The sequence below is a fragment of the Hydra vulgaris genome, chromosome 14 (assembly GCF_038396675.1).
Source record: "Hydra vulgaris chromosome 14, alternate assembly HydraT2T_AEP".
Taxonomy (NCBI): Eukaryota; Metazoa; Cnidaria; class Hydrozoa; order Anthoathecata; family Hydridae; genus Hydra; species Hydra vulgaris.
Window position 1 is genome coordinate 9,479,451 of NC_088933.1, and position 18,050 is coordinate 9,497,500.

Here is an 18,050-nt window from a genome sequence, read left to right on the forward strand (position 1 = left end):
TCTTCCGAAAAAAAACAAAAACTCTACGAAAAATATTAAAAAAAAACAACCTACAAAAATGATAAGATATATAAAACTTATAAAAGCCTTTTTGAAAAACATAAGAAACAAGCTAAAAAAATTATTATTCAAGTCTTTTACAAAATAATATTGGTAATAATAAAAAAACATGGGATGTTATAAAAGAAGTAATAGGAAAGGAAAAGATTGATCCAGGTAATATCCTGCCAAACCATTTAAATATCGATAACAAAAACATTGTTATTAATGTTCAAAAAAAGATTGCTGAAAGTTTTAACAATTATTTTACAAACATCGGAAACACACTAGCTAATAAAATAACTCAAAGTAAAAAAATATTTAAATTGTATTTAAAAGAAGTAGACTTTGTAATGGATGAGTTTGACTTATCTTCTGATGAGCGAAAACGAAACGCATTTAAAACAATACAATCAAAAAAGAGTCCGGGCCTTGATGATATCAGCTCTCATGTGGTTAAAGAAGTTTATGATGTTATTGAATATCCCCTATTGTATATCTTTAATCTCTCATTAAAAAGTTGAGTTTTTCCTGAACACTTGAAATTAGCACGCGTAGTTCCGATATATAAAAGCGGAGATAAATCTACTTTATCAAACTATAGGCCTATCTCCATACTTTCATGCTTTTCGAAAGTACTAGAACGCATTATGTACAACAGACTTTTTTCATACCTCCAAAATCACAATATCCTTTTTAATAACCAATACGGATTTAAAAAAGACCATTCAACTGAACATGCAGTAATAAAGTTAGTCAACGAAATTTCAAATGGGTTTGACAAAAATCAATATACACATGGAGTATTTATCGATCTGTCAAAGGCGTTCGATACAGTGGATCACAAGATCCTTCTATACAAACTTAGTAATTATGGTATAAAAATCTAAAATGGTTTAGATGCTATCTAAACAATCGTAAACAAGCTTTATATTACAAAAAAACTTACACTTCCCTTCAAACCATTACTTGTGGCGTTCCCCAGGGATCTATTCTAGGTCCTTTGCTTTTTCTTGTCTATATTAACGACATATTTTTGTCTTCTCGTATACTGAATTTTATTCTTTTTGCAGATGACACCCAAGCTTTCTACACCCACTCAAATATTAAAACTATTTTTAACATAGTAAATCAGGAGCTTAAAGGGCTAAGCATTGGTTGAAAGCTAACAAACTTTCTTTGAACATTGAAAAAAGCAAAAACATTCTTTTCACAAAACCATCAAAGTCAGACACATTGCCATTAAAACTTCCGGATATTTTAGTTGACAAAACAATATTTAAAAGAGCATTTTTTGTGAAGTTTCTAGGAGTCATTCTAGATGAACATATTAGCTGGAAAGAGAATATCAAGTTGTTAGAAAATAAAATATCTAAAAGCATTGGGATTATGCATAAAACTAAGTATTTTTTAAATAAAGTATGTCTTAAAAGTTTATACTTTGCATTTGTTCATAGCTACATTAGCTACTGCAATGTTGCCTGGGCAAGTACTTACCAATCAAAACTAGCCTTAGTCTATAAAAAACAAAAGCAAGCATGCCGCATATTCACAAATGGATATGTTAGTGCTAAACAAATAATGAAAGAACTGAGAGTTCTTAATATTTATGAACAAAACATCTATAGCATCCTTTAGTTTATGTTCAAAGTAAAAAAAAATTTGGTCCCAAAAATATTCCATAATTACTTCCAACTTATTGATTATAAATACGAAACAAAACATTCTAAGCAGAACTACTATATTCCAAAAATGTCTTTGAGTCAATCCCAATTCTCAATATCTAGAAGAGGACCACAATTGTGGAACTCATTTCTCACAAATAAGATTAAAACGATAAACTCTTTTCATCATTTTAAATGCGTTGTTAAACAACAGTTACTTGACCTCAACATTACTGAAACAATCTCTTATTTTAAAAAAAAACTTTCACACGTCTTAAAATTTTTTTTTATTTTTTTCTTTCCATTTACACAATAGCTGGAAATGATTATGGTTATATTTATAAAAATGCATTTAATTGTATTTATATTTATGAAGATACATTTACTTGGCTATTTTACTTATACGAGTTCTTATATTTATATATATTTAAATACCTTATAATTTGTGTTTATCTTATATTTAATTGATATTGATTGTGAAACATAATTGAAGTTAACGGGGCAAGATGATAAGACCATCGTCTTCTGCTTGCTCCAGTCAATTTGTTAAGTTAACAGTTTTGTAAAAAAAATTATTTTATATTGACGAAAAAGATTATATAAGAAAGTGGGAAATAGCAGTTTCAATTTTTAAAACTTCTCTGAAATACTCATGCCATACCTTATAAAAAATTACATTTTTTAAAATATAAATTAGCAATCCTCCTCCAGGTGTATTAGTTTTCAGCGCTAAAGGTATCAAATTAAAACCTTGTAAATTGAAATTAGAACAAACGCCATCAGAGTTTCAGTTAAATCTTATACTCCTGATTTAGGTGAGCAGTCTGACGTCATACTGAAATAGCCGGCTGGCTGGGTATTCAGTACATAAACCAACTGACAAATAGCCTGACTTGCAGCGGAGTACTGCTATATAGACTGAAGGTTTGGCATAGGAAAGCAATCTTTTCATTCATTTTTCTTCGTTTATTTTCAGGACTAAAGCAAAAGAAGTGATCAAATGCTTATATAAATACGCTATTGTATATATATATATATATATATATATATATATATATATATATATATATATATATATATATATATATATATATATATATATATATATATATATATATATATATATATATATATATATATATTGTATATACAGACAGCAAGGATATACTGGTCCTATAGTGGCTAGCTTATGCCAGCGAATTCATTAAAGGACCGATAAAGTTTCGTTTTGAGATTTCCAGTTCTGGGAAGTCGTAACAGGGCCTTTATAAAATTGCCTGAGCTGGGTAGTTGCAATAAAAACCATCAACGGTCCAACAAAGATTTGCAGAAACAGAGCAACACACATTGGGCCCATTAGTGGTAAAATCAAGTTAATGTTGATATAAACTAGAGCCGTAAACGCAAATGCGCAGATTTTTTCCATCTTTACAAATATATCTAAGAACTTTATTGATTAAAAAAATACTTTCAGCTGAGAATCTACTCTGATTTTTTATATTCTATTTTGTGTACATAATGTGTTTTTAGAATACAAATTACATAATGATCATGTTATTAATATTTATCTCAAGCGTAATAATTTACATCAAACAATCATTAAATAGGTTCGTGGAAATCCGCGTTTTCGAAAAAGGTTCGTGGAAATCTTTTTTTTAGTTACCATAGCGAAGACGTGATTAGTTGGAAAACTTTTTAGAATTTGATATTAACATAGATTATTTTTAAAAAACTAGAATAGTGAAACTTTATTACTGTTAGATTTATTATTTTATTAGATGGCTTTATTATTAAGTTTTTTGATGTCTAAAACTTTGTTGTACTTTGGACATGAAATTAATGGTGAAGTTATGCTCTTCTTTTTTTCTATACTATGCTTATTTTTAATTTTTTCATTTATCTATGCACCTGCAATCCATCAATCAATCAATCATTTATTTCACTTTATAAAATAATATTAATACAAAGCTAAGATCAGTCACAAACAGTTATGTAACTGACAAAAACGTGACGACCTACAAATATTAACCGTAAATTTGTAAAAGTATATAAACTTAATAGTAAATTAATAATAATAATAAAATTAATAATGATAATACAGTAATAATAGTTGTAATAATAACAGTAGTAATAACAATAATAATTATAATAATAACATTAGTAATTTGCAACAGTAGCAATAATAAAAATAATAATGTCAATTATAGAGATAATAATACTTAACAATAACAATATGTGCATAGAAGTGGTCATTTGGGGAAGTGCTATAAATAATATCATATAAGCTATACCTACATTTATTTAAGACACACACATACATTATATATATATATATATATATATATATATATATATATATATATATATATATATATATATATATATATATATATATATATATATATATATATATATATATATATATATATGTATATATATATATATATATATATATATATATATATATATATATATATATATATATATGTATATATATATATATACACATGCACACACATACATACACATATATACATACACATACAAGACACATACATACATATATATACATATATATATATATATATATATATGCGCTCTTAGTCATTAACATAGGAAAAAATCATAAAACTGATTGAGACTGGTGATAATGACTCATTTACTTGGTACACACTTATTTACTTATTTCATGCATTAAAAACATCCATTTTCTGTCATTGCATTTCTACTTATTTATTATAAGACAGCAATAAACATGCTTTTTTATTTTGATTGTAGTTTTATTTAAGACAATAGTTACTGTAATAAGATTAATCGCTCGTAAAAGTTGTCTTTTTTCTGTCAGGATATTTCTGTCTATATTTTTAAACTACCAACAACAGGAACTGCTTTTGCTCTTTGTTAATTGTATGTAGTCTATTATATTCGTCCATTAGTGCTACGCCTCGTTCTGCAATGATGTTGACAACCCTCATGCTTCGAACAGTGGACTTGACAGTCTTGAACTCATCATCATGTTCCCATTCGCTCACACTGTTTTGAAGAAAGTGTGATGGAAGTCCTGTGAGGCTGAAAAATCTTTGTGTATTTAATGTGACAAAGTCCTCCAGTTTCTTTTCTTGGATAAATGAGCAGTCCACAGTAGCCTGTTTCATAGGTATCTGATCCAAAACATTGTTCAATGCTTGGACCATCTTGACCTTCATCTCAGGACGAACCTCATCATCAAAAGAAGCTAAAGCAACAAGTTCCTCTGATAGGTACCAGAGATGCCCTTGTAACTTCTTCACAGCAATTTTTGAGATCTCAGGATGTTGGGTCTTGTAGGCATCCAAGTCTTTCAAGAGCTGCAGATCAAGTCTAGGAGCTGAGGTTGCTTCAGGAGATCTGTACCAGGCTGTAATGTGCAGTCGAACTGTGAAAAGGCAAATATCCCTTATTCCTTTCTCCTCTCTTTTTGTCAACCTGAATTGGTCTCTAAACATCCAAATCTTCAACACATAAATAGCTTTCGCCATCCAGCAAGCACGGTGTAGACTGGCAGGAGCTCTAAATGAAATGTCCCTCAAAGGTACTCCTCCCAAAAAAATAATAGACTGCACTTTACTTGATCGTTAATTCCCCATGCCACTGACACGTCATGCACTGCAGATGCCGCATTTTCACCTGTTCCTGATGGTAGTTTTGGAACACTAAGAAGCTGCTGCACTCCTACTCCAGATACTAGAATTGGAAGTCGGTCGACAGTTTCTTTACTTGTGATGTCAACAAGTAATTTTCCATCCCAATGAATACATAAAGGAACTTCTGGTTTGAATTCCTTCTTTAAACTTTCTGCTATCTTCTTGCGGTGTTTTTTTCGTTCTCTTCGATTGGAAGCTGGATTAACGTTGTATTCTGTTGGATCATGATCGAGAAGTTGTGATGCCAGTGTTAACACAAGTGCCGCCCCACAATCAATCAATTTAGCCGCATCTAAATTATCCGCTAACTTCTCCTTCATTATATTTTTTCTGCCACGTCTAGGACGCTTTGGAGCCAGTGTACCTGAAGTTGATGGCTCAGAGTCATCTTGGTTACCAGGCAAGGCATCTTCTTGAGTTGTGCAATCTTATTTAGGGTTATCTTCACCTTTAGATGATGATGAAAGAACAACTGTTTTTTCTGGATATTTTCTTGCCATCTCCTCTCGGTCCCTTTTTTGGTTCATTTCTTTTTGTCTTTTTCTTGATACTTCTTCTTGCTTTGCCAATTTCTTATCGACTGGACCCATTTTGACTCTCCGAATTTTCTCTCTTTGGCATAATAGGAAGTCTTTATCCTTCTGAATAGTAATCATTTCCAATGCGTTGACATGGGCAATATTGAATAGTTCTTCTAACCCTACATTCCATTGGTCTTCCTTTTGTTTCAAATAATCTGAACCCTTAGCTTTATTCTCTTTATTTTTCTTCAACTTTTCCCATTCCTTGTAAATGTTTTCAATTTTAGGGACAACGTGCTTCTTTAATTGCACTGGTATTTGGGCCTTTGACCAAACTTTAAAAACATCATTTGCTGTGGAATGTAATGCTTCCCTAATACTTTGCTTGGCGTCCGCTTGTATGGAAGAAAAGGGCCAACACTTCCCTTTTTGATGGAAGCATAACACTATCTAAAGAAGAGGACATCTGTCCAATAAGCCATATCTCCGTTTTCTTTCTGGTAACTAATCTGGTTGATGAAGCCATCATTGTACAGTAGTTACACTAGTTTAACCTGCATAAGGAACAGTTTAGCATTATAGACACAATTCTGCACACTAAAAGTAAAAAAATTACTAGTTATAAGATGTTTGTATGCTAAGCACTAACCACTTTTGTTGCATAACATCATACGCAACATAAGCATTTTTAGGGTACATTTGTGCAATACTGTAGGGTCGGTAACGACCCCTAAAAATCATTCTCAAAAAAAAAAAAGTATTACTTTTTTTATGATAATGAACCAAATGGCAGGGTGGCCTTTGCAAAAATCGAATCTTCAAAAAAAAGAAACACCCTAATGTACCTTATTGTATATTTATATATAAAATATATGTATATTATTGTGCATATAATTTAAACAATTTTGACTTATTTTATTATCTTTTTGTTGTCATAATCATAACTTTTTTTTAAGTGTTTTTAACACATTTATCTTTATATTCTAATAGTTTAATAGGAATAATATAAAGATAACATCTTCTTTATAAATATAGTATAACTTTGTTATTGTGCTATGCAAAGTTGTTAAATTCAAGAAATGGATACCTGAGAATTATTAACATATGAGGCACGAGATAGGAAAAGGTACTAGGTTGACCATTTTTTGGATTGTTTATATATTATTTGTTGCTTTTTGTAATTGAATTTTCTTTAAATAATGGAGCATTATACCAATTTGTTATATCCAAGTCATAAATCTGTATAGTTGTATTGCCCCAGTAAACACGCTTTAGTTGGTCTAACTGATGGGCCAGTATTGGCTATAGTTAGCTAACTGTTGGCATTCCATGCCAACCATTAACCGAACGTATGCTGCGTGTTTTTGAATCGTAAAAGTTTCCGTAAGTTTTATAAATGTATTATATTTTATGTAAACTTTTAGTCGTGTGGTCTAAGTGAAAAGAGTTTAATTTGAAGCAATTTATCATTTTTTTTCTTCCAAATACTTTTTTACCTTTTAATTAAACTCTTAAACTCAAACTCTCCTTCACCTTTTAATATAACCGTTACGCTGGTAAGTACAAATATTTTACTTTCATCCATTAGTTACACATTCAGATGTAAATTTTGAAATTTGTTAGAGTTTTTAATTTAATTTAATTGATGACACCATTATTGTATTTGTATTAGATATTTTAGCTCTATTTTAACTATTAATAAGAGTTAAAATATATATACATATACATACAGAAATACACACATAAACATACTACTATATGCGCACATATACATTTTAGCTGTACTTTATATATATATATATATATATATATATATATATATATATATATATATATATATATATATATATTTTATAATATAATAATTTATATGTATGTATTTTGTGTTTGAGAGTGACTGAATCTATAAATGTAGTTATAGCTTATATGGTATTATTTTTAGCACTTTCCTAAACTACTACTTCTATGCCCTTTTTGTTATTGACAATAATCTATCGATACACTGATTTTCGATTCATATATAATTTTTTTCTTTGTATTTACTTCGTTACAATTTTTCATTTCAGATTAATCATATGATGGATTTATGCTATATAGAAGAACGAAGTATTGTAAATTCGTATGAATTTTTTAAAAGCATTTACTAATAATTAGTCCAGTCAACATCTAAAATTCATTGTTGCATATGTCATTTTTAAGTAGTTTCTAGGCTTTTCTAAATGTGTTTCTTATTCAGATGGTTTTACAAGCAAGGTCTGCAAGCAAATTTGAGCTGAAACATTTTTCTTAACCTTTAAGGAGAATTGATGTTGTTCTTTGTTTAATTTAATTTGTTTAAATATAGTAGTTTTAGTAAATAAATGTTTGTTTGTTCTTGGTTTTTTACTTATTTGTTTACAGATTCTTAAGAACTAGACTACTAAGCTAAGCAAGTTTTGTTTTATTTTTTAGTGCAATTGGAAAGAGCTGGAAGCTACATTAAAGTGCAATTGGAAAGAACAGAAGTGTTTTTTAGTCACTTCACACTGTATTACTGGTACTGATTTGAATTTTTTTATTTTGTATTGGATTTATTTTATATTAGATATATATTTTATTAGATATATATTTTATGTATTTAACAAAGAAAACTGTCTGTAATTTGTTGACACGAAAGTGATCAACAAATTATAGTTAGTAATTTGTTGATCACTTAAATAATTTTGTGCATTGTTGTCTAGATTTTTAGTTAAATTAAAAGTATTTGATTTAAATAAATAATGTTTAATATTTTTGATAAACTGCTTATGTATATAAACATAAAAAGATATGGATTTCAATAAATCTTAAGTTTAAATATAGTCTTTGATTAGAAAAGATCACAATTTGTAAGATTCTTTTACATTTTTTTGTTATTCAGTTGTAACAGTATTAATATTACTGTTAATATGTTTAATGATAATAGTGAAATTGAAATGGATAATATCAGGCTCAAAGAAGTTATTAATGTAAATGCTAATAGGCAACTTGAAAATAGCTGTTGTCAAGTAAAAGAGATAGATCTAGGCAAGATGAAATTAATCGTTGTTGAAATCTAAGAAATGTTGCTCAAGAATTCTGGCAACTAAGTTTTCTGCTTTTTGAGCAGAAAACTTACTTGCCAGAATTCTGTGTCAAGCAGTGTTAATGTCTGTTAATTTGATTTTACTTTAGACAATTTAGAACAAAGCAAAGTATGAATTTTAATATTTATAGTAACAATTAATAACAGTTTTAAATTTAATGATTTTAAATTTTTTTTTATTTTCAAACATAATTATGTTCTTTTTTTTTTAGTTGCCTTTGTCATCACTTGACTAGTTTGCTTACTGTTGAAACATGGTTTTAATTTTGTCAATTTAATACGATGTGAAATTTACACTATTAATCATTAGTCAACAGTTAGAGAGAAGCTGGAGCTTAATTAAGAAATGCTGGAAATTAAATCAAGGTAAAAATAATTTTGTTTACTGGTAACATAATAAAACCAGTTACTACTGTTTATTGCATGTTTTTTTTACTTTTTTTAACATGCTGCTTCGGAAAAACTTTCTTTCTCTCGCTCTCTCTCTCTCTCTCTCTCTCTCTCACTCACTCTCTCTCTCTCTTAGAAAAGAAGGAGAATTAATAAAACTTATGTAATTACTGAGTTCTTACTTATTTCTTAATACCACAATTGATAATGACCATTTATAAGAAATATTTTACAAGTTGCTTGCTATTTTATGGTATAATTGTTCAAATTGTTTAACTGTAATTGTCCCTCAATTGTTCAAATATTGTAATAAAATCTTTTTAGTCCAAGTATTTTATTTGATAAAATATCTTATTAAGTCGTGGTGTTATATGCCGGTGTTACTATGTTGTGTTGTCTAGCCTTTTTATAATCTTTTATTTTTTAATTACTCTGGAGACAGTAATGTGTGCTTGCAAATATTTTATGCTATGCGCTATGGATACTGTGTTATGTGACCTAGGCTGTTATAGCTATTTTTTTATTCTTTATATTTTCTGTAATATTATTATCCTAATTCTACTAACAATAAAATACAAATAATACTTTTTTAAATAAAAATTGTAATTTTTTTTTTTCATTTCATATTATAGGTATTTGCAGGCTTTACTTGACTTTCTTTTTCTGGTACCTGTGTTTTGACAGATTTAAAAAAAAAACTTAACTGATGTTAATGCGTTCTTTATGTCGTTAACTATAAGCAATGATATTGCTGATAGAGAGTCAAAGTTAAAATATTTATTGATAAATTTGTATATAATTTCTTAGATAATATATCAAGTTATTAATGTGTTTTTGTTATTAATGACTTAATTACTCATAACCCGTATTAGGGGTTGCTTACTGCTAGTTTTTTTATTATTGCTACTGTTGTAAATTTCTACTATTATTATTATAGTTGTAGTTGTTATTGTTATTACTACTGTTATTATTACAATGATTATTACTGTATTATTACACAGGTCAACAACAAAAAATTTTTTTTGGTCCCGAGCGAACAATTTGTTTTTTGTATAGCATTTCTCATTTTCATTTCAAATATGCAACTCATTTTTCACCATCACGTTAAGTTGTAAAGATAGTTGTAAACATTTATAACACTTGCACTTTCATTAAAGTGCAAAAGCGAATTTTAAAAATCGCAAAATAAATCATAATTGGGTCGGTAATGGTACCAACTGTTTTATTACTTTTGGGTCGGTAATGGTACCAACAATTTACAAAACAGTTGGCTAAATGTTGGCAAAAGCGTTACGTTTTTTTCACGGTACCAACTAATAGCCGACTGTTGGCCCAACTGTAGCTAATAGTTGGTTATTAGGATCGGGCCAACTACTTACTAACTGTGCGATGTTTACTGGGGCATAACCTCTTGATCTTCTAATTTAAAATGTGGTGAGAAAGGTTTGTCAGTGAGTTTTTACATGATAAATCTTTTAAGTTATAAACAAGAATTGTTCTATGTTGGAGTTGGTCAATCAAAATGATATGGTTCCGTATATAAGAATTTCTTAATGGGGGTTCAATATTTAAGGTGATGTCTAAATAATGATAAGTATTAATGTTATATTTCTTTTATCTAAATATTTAAAGAAGTGTTTGATTTGCCCTAATGTCAAACTTTTAAAGTCGTTTTTTCTCTATAGTTTCATTTTTAAAACGTTTCCATTTAAAATTATAAAGAATTGCCAATAATGCACAGTGGGCCAGAATTCACTTTTAATGGGCAAAATTAATAACTAATTAAATATTAGGTCCTAATTTACTAAATTTGGCATGAGTACTAATATGAGATTTTTGAATTAATTTTAATCGGATTTTTAACTAAATTTTAAATAACTACTAAATATTAAATATTTAGATTAATAATTTAAGTAAAGATTTAGGTCATTAATAATAAAAACAAAAAATGTTGCAATAAAACATTAACAGTTCGAAACACATTAACAATTTATGAAACATACATACATGCATTAAATAAGAAATCATATTTTGGGTAAGTCAATAGTCGGAGCCTAAAGCAAATCACTAACTCTTTCTGAGAGTCGAGATTTTGAATTTTTAAAATTTAAGCACAAAAGTCGGCATTATACATCACAGTTAGTTTTCAAACGACTGCATTTGCGTGCGTAATTTTCACAGAAACATTTGAAATCTTTGTTTCGTGCTTCCTGTGCCTACTAAGAGAGTAGATAGGAATGTCAAAAGGCAAGACCATTCTTCTCACAACCTCATGTTCGTGTAATAATATCTTATGCAAACTTTGTGGCATGTAATACCATTGGTAGCTCTGTATAAACAATAGAGCCACCTAAAAGAGGCAATTAATTATGTAATTACAAAAGCTAAGTTAACCACAGCTCAGTAGAGAAATAATATTAACATATAAACTTACCTCAAAGCAGTACTTTAAAAAATGCATTTGTATTAATTGGCGGAGCTGATGACAATGTGGCAAAGATAACATGCAACTTTTTCAGCAGTAGTACATCCAGCTTTAAAATTTCAGCGACAATACATTAAATTTGGCACATTTAAATAATGAAATAAAACTTTTATGCAATGGTAAATCTATTATTAATTTAGTACAGCTTAAAATGACATAAACATCTATAACTGTGGCTAAGTATTACCTTTTAAATGTTAAAATATAATGAAATAGCAATCAATACTGTTGTTATGCAAAAATAATTTTAAAAATTAGGTATCCATAGCAACCAACTAAAATTATGACTCCCGTAAGAACCAACTAAAATTATGACTCCCGTATGAATCTCATTTTAATACACGTATTTAATATTAGGTATAAAGCACGATTAAAAAACTGATAATATACCCTTAATGTGAAAATAAGTTGTTGCTATGTAAAATTTGGTGCCATAGCAACCGAATTGTACTCAATTTGTAGCTCGAATACGTCTGTCTACGTCCATAAAACCAAGTGTATTGGCTTCCTTACATGCTAAAGAATAGTTTATGACCATTCATTTGCTGCCCTAAACCGCCCCAAAAAAGATGCGTTTAATTTGGCACATTTAAGTAACAAAATTAAACTTTTGTGTTATACCTGTTCTAATATTCATTTATTACACCTTAAAATGACATTAGCATCCATAACTGTGGCAAAGTATAATTAGTCATAATAGTCACCTTTTAAATGTTAAATTGTAATAAAATAGCAACCAATACTGTTTTTATGCAAAAATAATTAAATAAAACTGTGTAACAAGGTAAACAAAATTATAAAAAAATTATCAACTTTTCACCAAATTATTATAAAGCTATTCCGGATAGATGATTAAGAATTATTTAACAACAAATATAATAAAATAACGCCGGAACTTTAAATAGATATATATATATATATATAAAACATTGTATATGAATTTTAGACAGATTGGATTATGTCAAAGTTTTGACTTTTGTCCATAGCTGGCCCACTGTGTAATGACGCTATTGGCAATTCTTTATAATTAAGCTGATTTTTGCTTTAGTATGTAGCTTATTCCTAACTCAATTTTAAGTATTACATTTAATACTCTTGATGTTTTGTTTTTAGAGTTTGTTTGAGATGATTAATGTGTCACCACATAATTGTAGCATATATTAATGAGGCTGTTGCAATAAACATAATGTTGACAAAAAAATGCCAAATCTCAAGTTCAACTTAATCTTGTAACATTGCACTTAATAAAATAAGTTAATAATATTTCTGCTTTCAGTCTTTAAGTGAAGTGAAGGAATTGTTTTTTTCCCCTATTTTTACTATTACTTATGACTAGATTTACAATAAAATAAATAAGTTTTATAAAATAAATAAAATAGTTTCTGTGTATAAAAAATATTTAGGAAAATTGAGAGGCATTTTAATTAATTTTTTTTTGTTTTTTTGTTTTATTGTTGTTGTTTTTTTTATATATATATTTATTCATAATAATGTTTACAATAAATAAAATACATAAAATTCATATAATTACAAATTTTGTTAACTTTACAATAAGAATGCGGATACTCGCAGGAGATCATAAGACTTTGTCATCGAGAACCGACTAAACAGATTTTAAATAAAAAATAATCATTTAATAATACATATAAAAATGTTCACCCATAATATGTATACAAATAAACATGTAACAAATGTCAAATAAAAATTAACGCAAAAATAAAGCTGCCCACTAATTATTAAATTAAGTAATTTTTTTTTTTAAATAATTTGTACTTTTTTATATTTTTGAGTACTAATACAACTTAGCACATTATAATAATAAAATCAGTTGACTATCTTTATATACTTGGATTGTTTCAAGATGCCTGTCTAAATTTGCACAGTTGCCTTATTCAAATTTGATAAAGTTTTTTCTCAATGTAGTTCGTAAGTCTCCTAAGATTTTTAGTGCTACCCATCACCTTATACCTACCAGACACAAGTAGTAATTTAAAGTGCTACCCATCACCTTATACCTACCAAACACAAGTAGTAAATTAAAGTGCTACCCATCACCTTATACCTACCAGACACAAGTACCCATCACCTTATACCTACCAGACACAAGTACCCATCACCTTATACCTACCAGACACAAGTAGTAATTTAAATTCTTTTTTTTTTCATTTTCTGTTCCCTTGTTAACAAGTTTGTGTTGCAGTTAGAAAAAGAGATTTCATCTGGATATTGCCAATAATGAAGAACATATTTAGGCTTCAGTTTGAATATTTTAAATATTTGTTAATAGTGTTATATGTCATATGTTTAATCTAAATATTTTTATAGCATAATGAAAATGTGCATCTTTTTTAAAATGTTTAAGATGCTTTAAAATTGTAATCATACTGAGGTAACATTTTAAAGTCATCTATTTATAATTAAATAATTTGTCACAGCGTATTATATTCTTTATTTAGAATCTGCGATAGGTTTACTTATTATGAAGCAAGAGTTTTAGGATGACAGGACTACTTTTTAAACGAGTTCTCGAATATTTTAAATTACATTCAAAATATAGTAAAGAAAATAAGATTTTGTTATTATTAGATTACCACAAAAGTCATTGTACTATTAATCCAATCAATTTTTGCAGAGAAAATAGAATTGTTTAACTTACTTTCCCACCACAATGTACGCATAGACTTCAACCTCATGATATTTTAGATAATGGGTCGTTTGGTTTGATTTAACGTAATGTTAAATCACCCAGGAAAAAACTATAACCATTCACGATTAAGCCAGTATAGTACAGGGCCGACGACACGGGCTTTGAAGTGCGGGCGGGGGGGGGTGCACAATTGTCATTTCTTAAAAAAAGTCTTCTATATCTAGAATTTTCTTTAAAAAAAAAAGTTCCTTTAGAAAAAAAGTGGTGGGAGGGCACGTGCCCCCTGCCGCCCCCGCCCCACGTGTTGTTGGCCCTGTAGTAACTTCTGCATATAATAGCTCCTTTACACCAAATAATATTACAGCAGTGTTTAAAAAATGTGGTATTTATCCTTTTTCAAGAAATGCATTTACAGATGAAGATTTTGGCTGTTCAGAGGTAACAAACAGCAGCCTTATTGACATATATTTTCATTCTAGTAATAATGACAATAGTAAACAAAACTGCATAGGTTTTAAAATTACAAATGTTAGTGATCATTCTGTAGTAAATATCTCTTTTGAAGCATTAAGATTACTTAAAAGAGTCTCTCCGCATATTAACAACTGTTTCATCACCAGTTACACCCCTTAAGGTTGCACTACATGTCATTTTACCATTAGACATCTTTTTTATATTTTTCAAGAAATTATATATTTTTTTTTATTCAAAAAGCATTTTGCTAATGCATCATTGCGGAACATTTTTTTATTATTTTTGCAGGATTTCAATGCAAGTTGAAACTGGACATGTCTACATTTCATAACTTTATAATTGTGAAATAAAGGTTCTTGGCTTGTCATTTATAAACTATTAGCAAAAATTGTGTCGGGTAGCTTCATGTTTATCTGCAACTTAGTCAGATCATCCAATAATAATGTGTATTTCATTTATATCAAATTGCTTTTGCGGGATAAAAGTAGACATTGGATGCACGAACTAAAAAAAGTTTTAATATCGTTTTTGTGCTCAGCTATGGAACAACTACTTATACCACATAGTGGAGGTAGTTGAACGGAATTTAAAAAATGGTTTATACAAACCATTTTTTGAATTCTGTGCAACTACCTCCGCTATGTGGTGCAAGTAATTTTCTGGTGTCAACAACTGTTCGAGCTATATATATATAGCTCGAATAGTTTTTGACATCAGATTGTGAGCATTTGGGAAAATCACTTCATGCATCTAGTGTGTCACTTCTATTTATTATAGGACTATTGGTTATGACTAAATACGTCTATTGGTTATACTGGATAAAAAAATGTGAGGCAGGTTCGTAGATGTTCGTATGATCAGACGAGACAACATTGTATAATACTGGCATGTGTGGTATATTTTGTAGCAGGTTTTGAGAAGTAATTACATGGTCAATCTAGGGTGTTGTTGGTAGGTTCTATAGAGCGTTCGTCAGCCACAATAACATAATGGTAAACAGTTAATTTATCAATAGCTTGCTACGAGGGGCTTGATGTTGAAAAAATAAATTTCCAGTAAAAAAAGGCTGCTAGCAGATGACTCGTGATCTTTTAGAAATAGAATTTTCTAAAAAGATTTTTTTATCTGTCGTAAAAAAAATTATTTTTAATCTGTTTTAGTGAAATAAAAAAGTTCGTTTTTGATGAAAAAAACAAAATTACTACACATACATTTAGAAAATAATTATATAATAGTTTAATAGTAAAATAGTTTAATATAAAATATAAACTTTTTTGTTTTAAGTAGAAATATTATTATTATTTTTTTTTTTTAAGTTTTACAGATTGAATTATAAAAAATTCTTTTATAGACGATTAGCGTAATTAAATTTTATCATTAAATATGTATTCTTTTTAATCCGACCGAAGTTAGATTTTTCTTTGTGCTCTTAGTAAACTCATTGGAATATTATCATAAGACTGTTGTTGGCGTTATTACTTTTGCAACTTTTTTATATCAAAATATTTTGTTTTTTATATTAAAATGTTTATTAAAAAAAAAAGTTTGGATGATGGAAATCATTGAACAAAAATGTTTGAAAAGATGCAGTTGTTTTGGATTCTATAATAAAGAATTGAAACACCATTATTGTTTTGTAAATCCACACCAATTTTCTTACACGACGTCAGATAAAAAACTTATTTTTATTTCTTATTGTGTTATTATCATGTTAGCTATTAACAGTACAAAGAGATAATTACAAAACACTTGAAACAACCCACGACATTAACGTAATAATAATGAAATGAGTGGTGTTGTCGTACTGTTTTACTGCGTGTTTCGGATATCCATTTAAAAAGCGTAGACCTAATGTTTTGGTAGCTAACTGTTATAAAGTATAAATATATAGATGAGTCTTTTTTTAAAGAAAATCTTTTAATACATTATAAAAAGTGTGTTTTAATAGTTCCTCCTACCTGTGTTACTTTTTTAACAACAGTGATAATAAGATTTTCTACTAATTTTTGAATTAGTAGAAAACTGTGAACGTTAAATTCGGATGTTAGTGGTTGAATTCTTGAGTATGTTCTGACTTATTCAGATTTATTAAATAAAAATTTTTTAATTAAAGTCAACGGCAATAAGTTTTATTACAAGTTTTATACATAAATAAATACATACATACATACATACATACATACATACATACATACATACATACATACATACATACATACATACATACATACATACATACATACATACATACATACATACATACATACATACATACATACATACATACATACATACATACATACATACATACATACATACATACATACATACATACATACATATATACATACATACATACATGCATGCATACATAGATGTATGTATGTATGTTTGTATATATATATATATATATATATATATATATATATATATATATATATATATATATATATATATATATATATATATATATATATTCTTATGTTTTCAAATACTCATAGGATATGAAATGCATGTAGAAGTTATGTTTAACATAATGGTGGTTACAACAGTAATACAATTCACTAGACAAAACAAAGGTAAAGTGTGGTCATCGCCAAAATTTAACTTTAATTAAATTACAGCAAATTTGTTTAGCAGTAACAATAACTTTAAAGTTACGAATAACTTAATAGTTACAGGTAAAGATTTTAAATAGTTAAACCAAAGATTTTAAATAGCTTTACATCAAAGGATAAACTGTTCTGTGATACACTGTGTATACTCTATATATTTCCCAAGCATTTTTTAAAAATTTATTTCATGTCAGCAAAAGTCTGCTTTGTGAAAACGATATTTTTTAAATGTTCTAAAAAAGTCATACTTTTGTTTCTTTTTAAATTTGTTTCTATTGTTTTTTTTTAAATGCTTTTTTTTGTTGTTGCGACATTTTTACCGTAGGAACTTTTTCTTCGTTTTTAAACAGATTGTTCATAACAATAAAACAAACACTTCCGCAATTCAAAGCTAATTTAAAACATCATTTAGTAAATATGGATTTTAGT

The 18,050-nt window shown here is 28.2% G+C and overlaps 1 protein-coding gene across 1 annotated transcript in view; it reads left to right on the forward strand.

Moving 5' to 3' along the window:
• The first annotated feature begins 9,297 nt into the window (after positions 1-9,297).
• LOC136090551 (uncharacterized) overlaps positions 9,298-18,050 on the forward strand; it is an 11,735-nt gene continuing 2,982 nt past the window's right edge. Inside the window, exons 1-2 of the mRNA XM_065817337.1 lie at positions 9,298-9,376; positions 17,508-17,585. Of these exons, the coding sequence (XP_065673409.1) occupies positions 17,516-17,585 (70 nt within the window). The 5' untranslated portion in view covers positions 9,298-9,376; positions 17,508-17,515. The remainder of the gene's footprint in view (positions 9,377-17,507; positions 17,586-18,050) is intronic.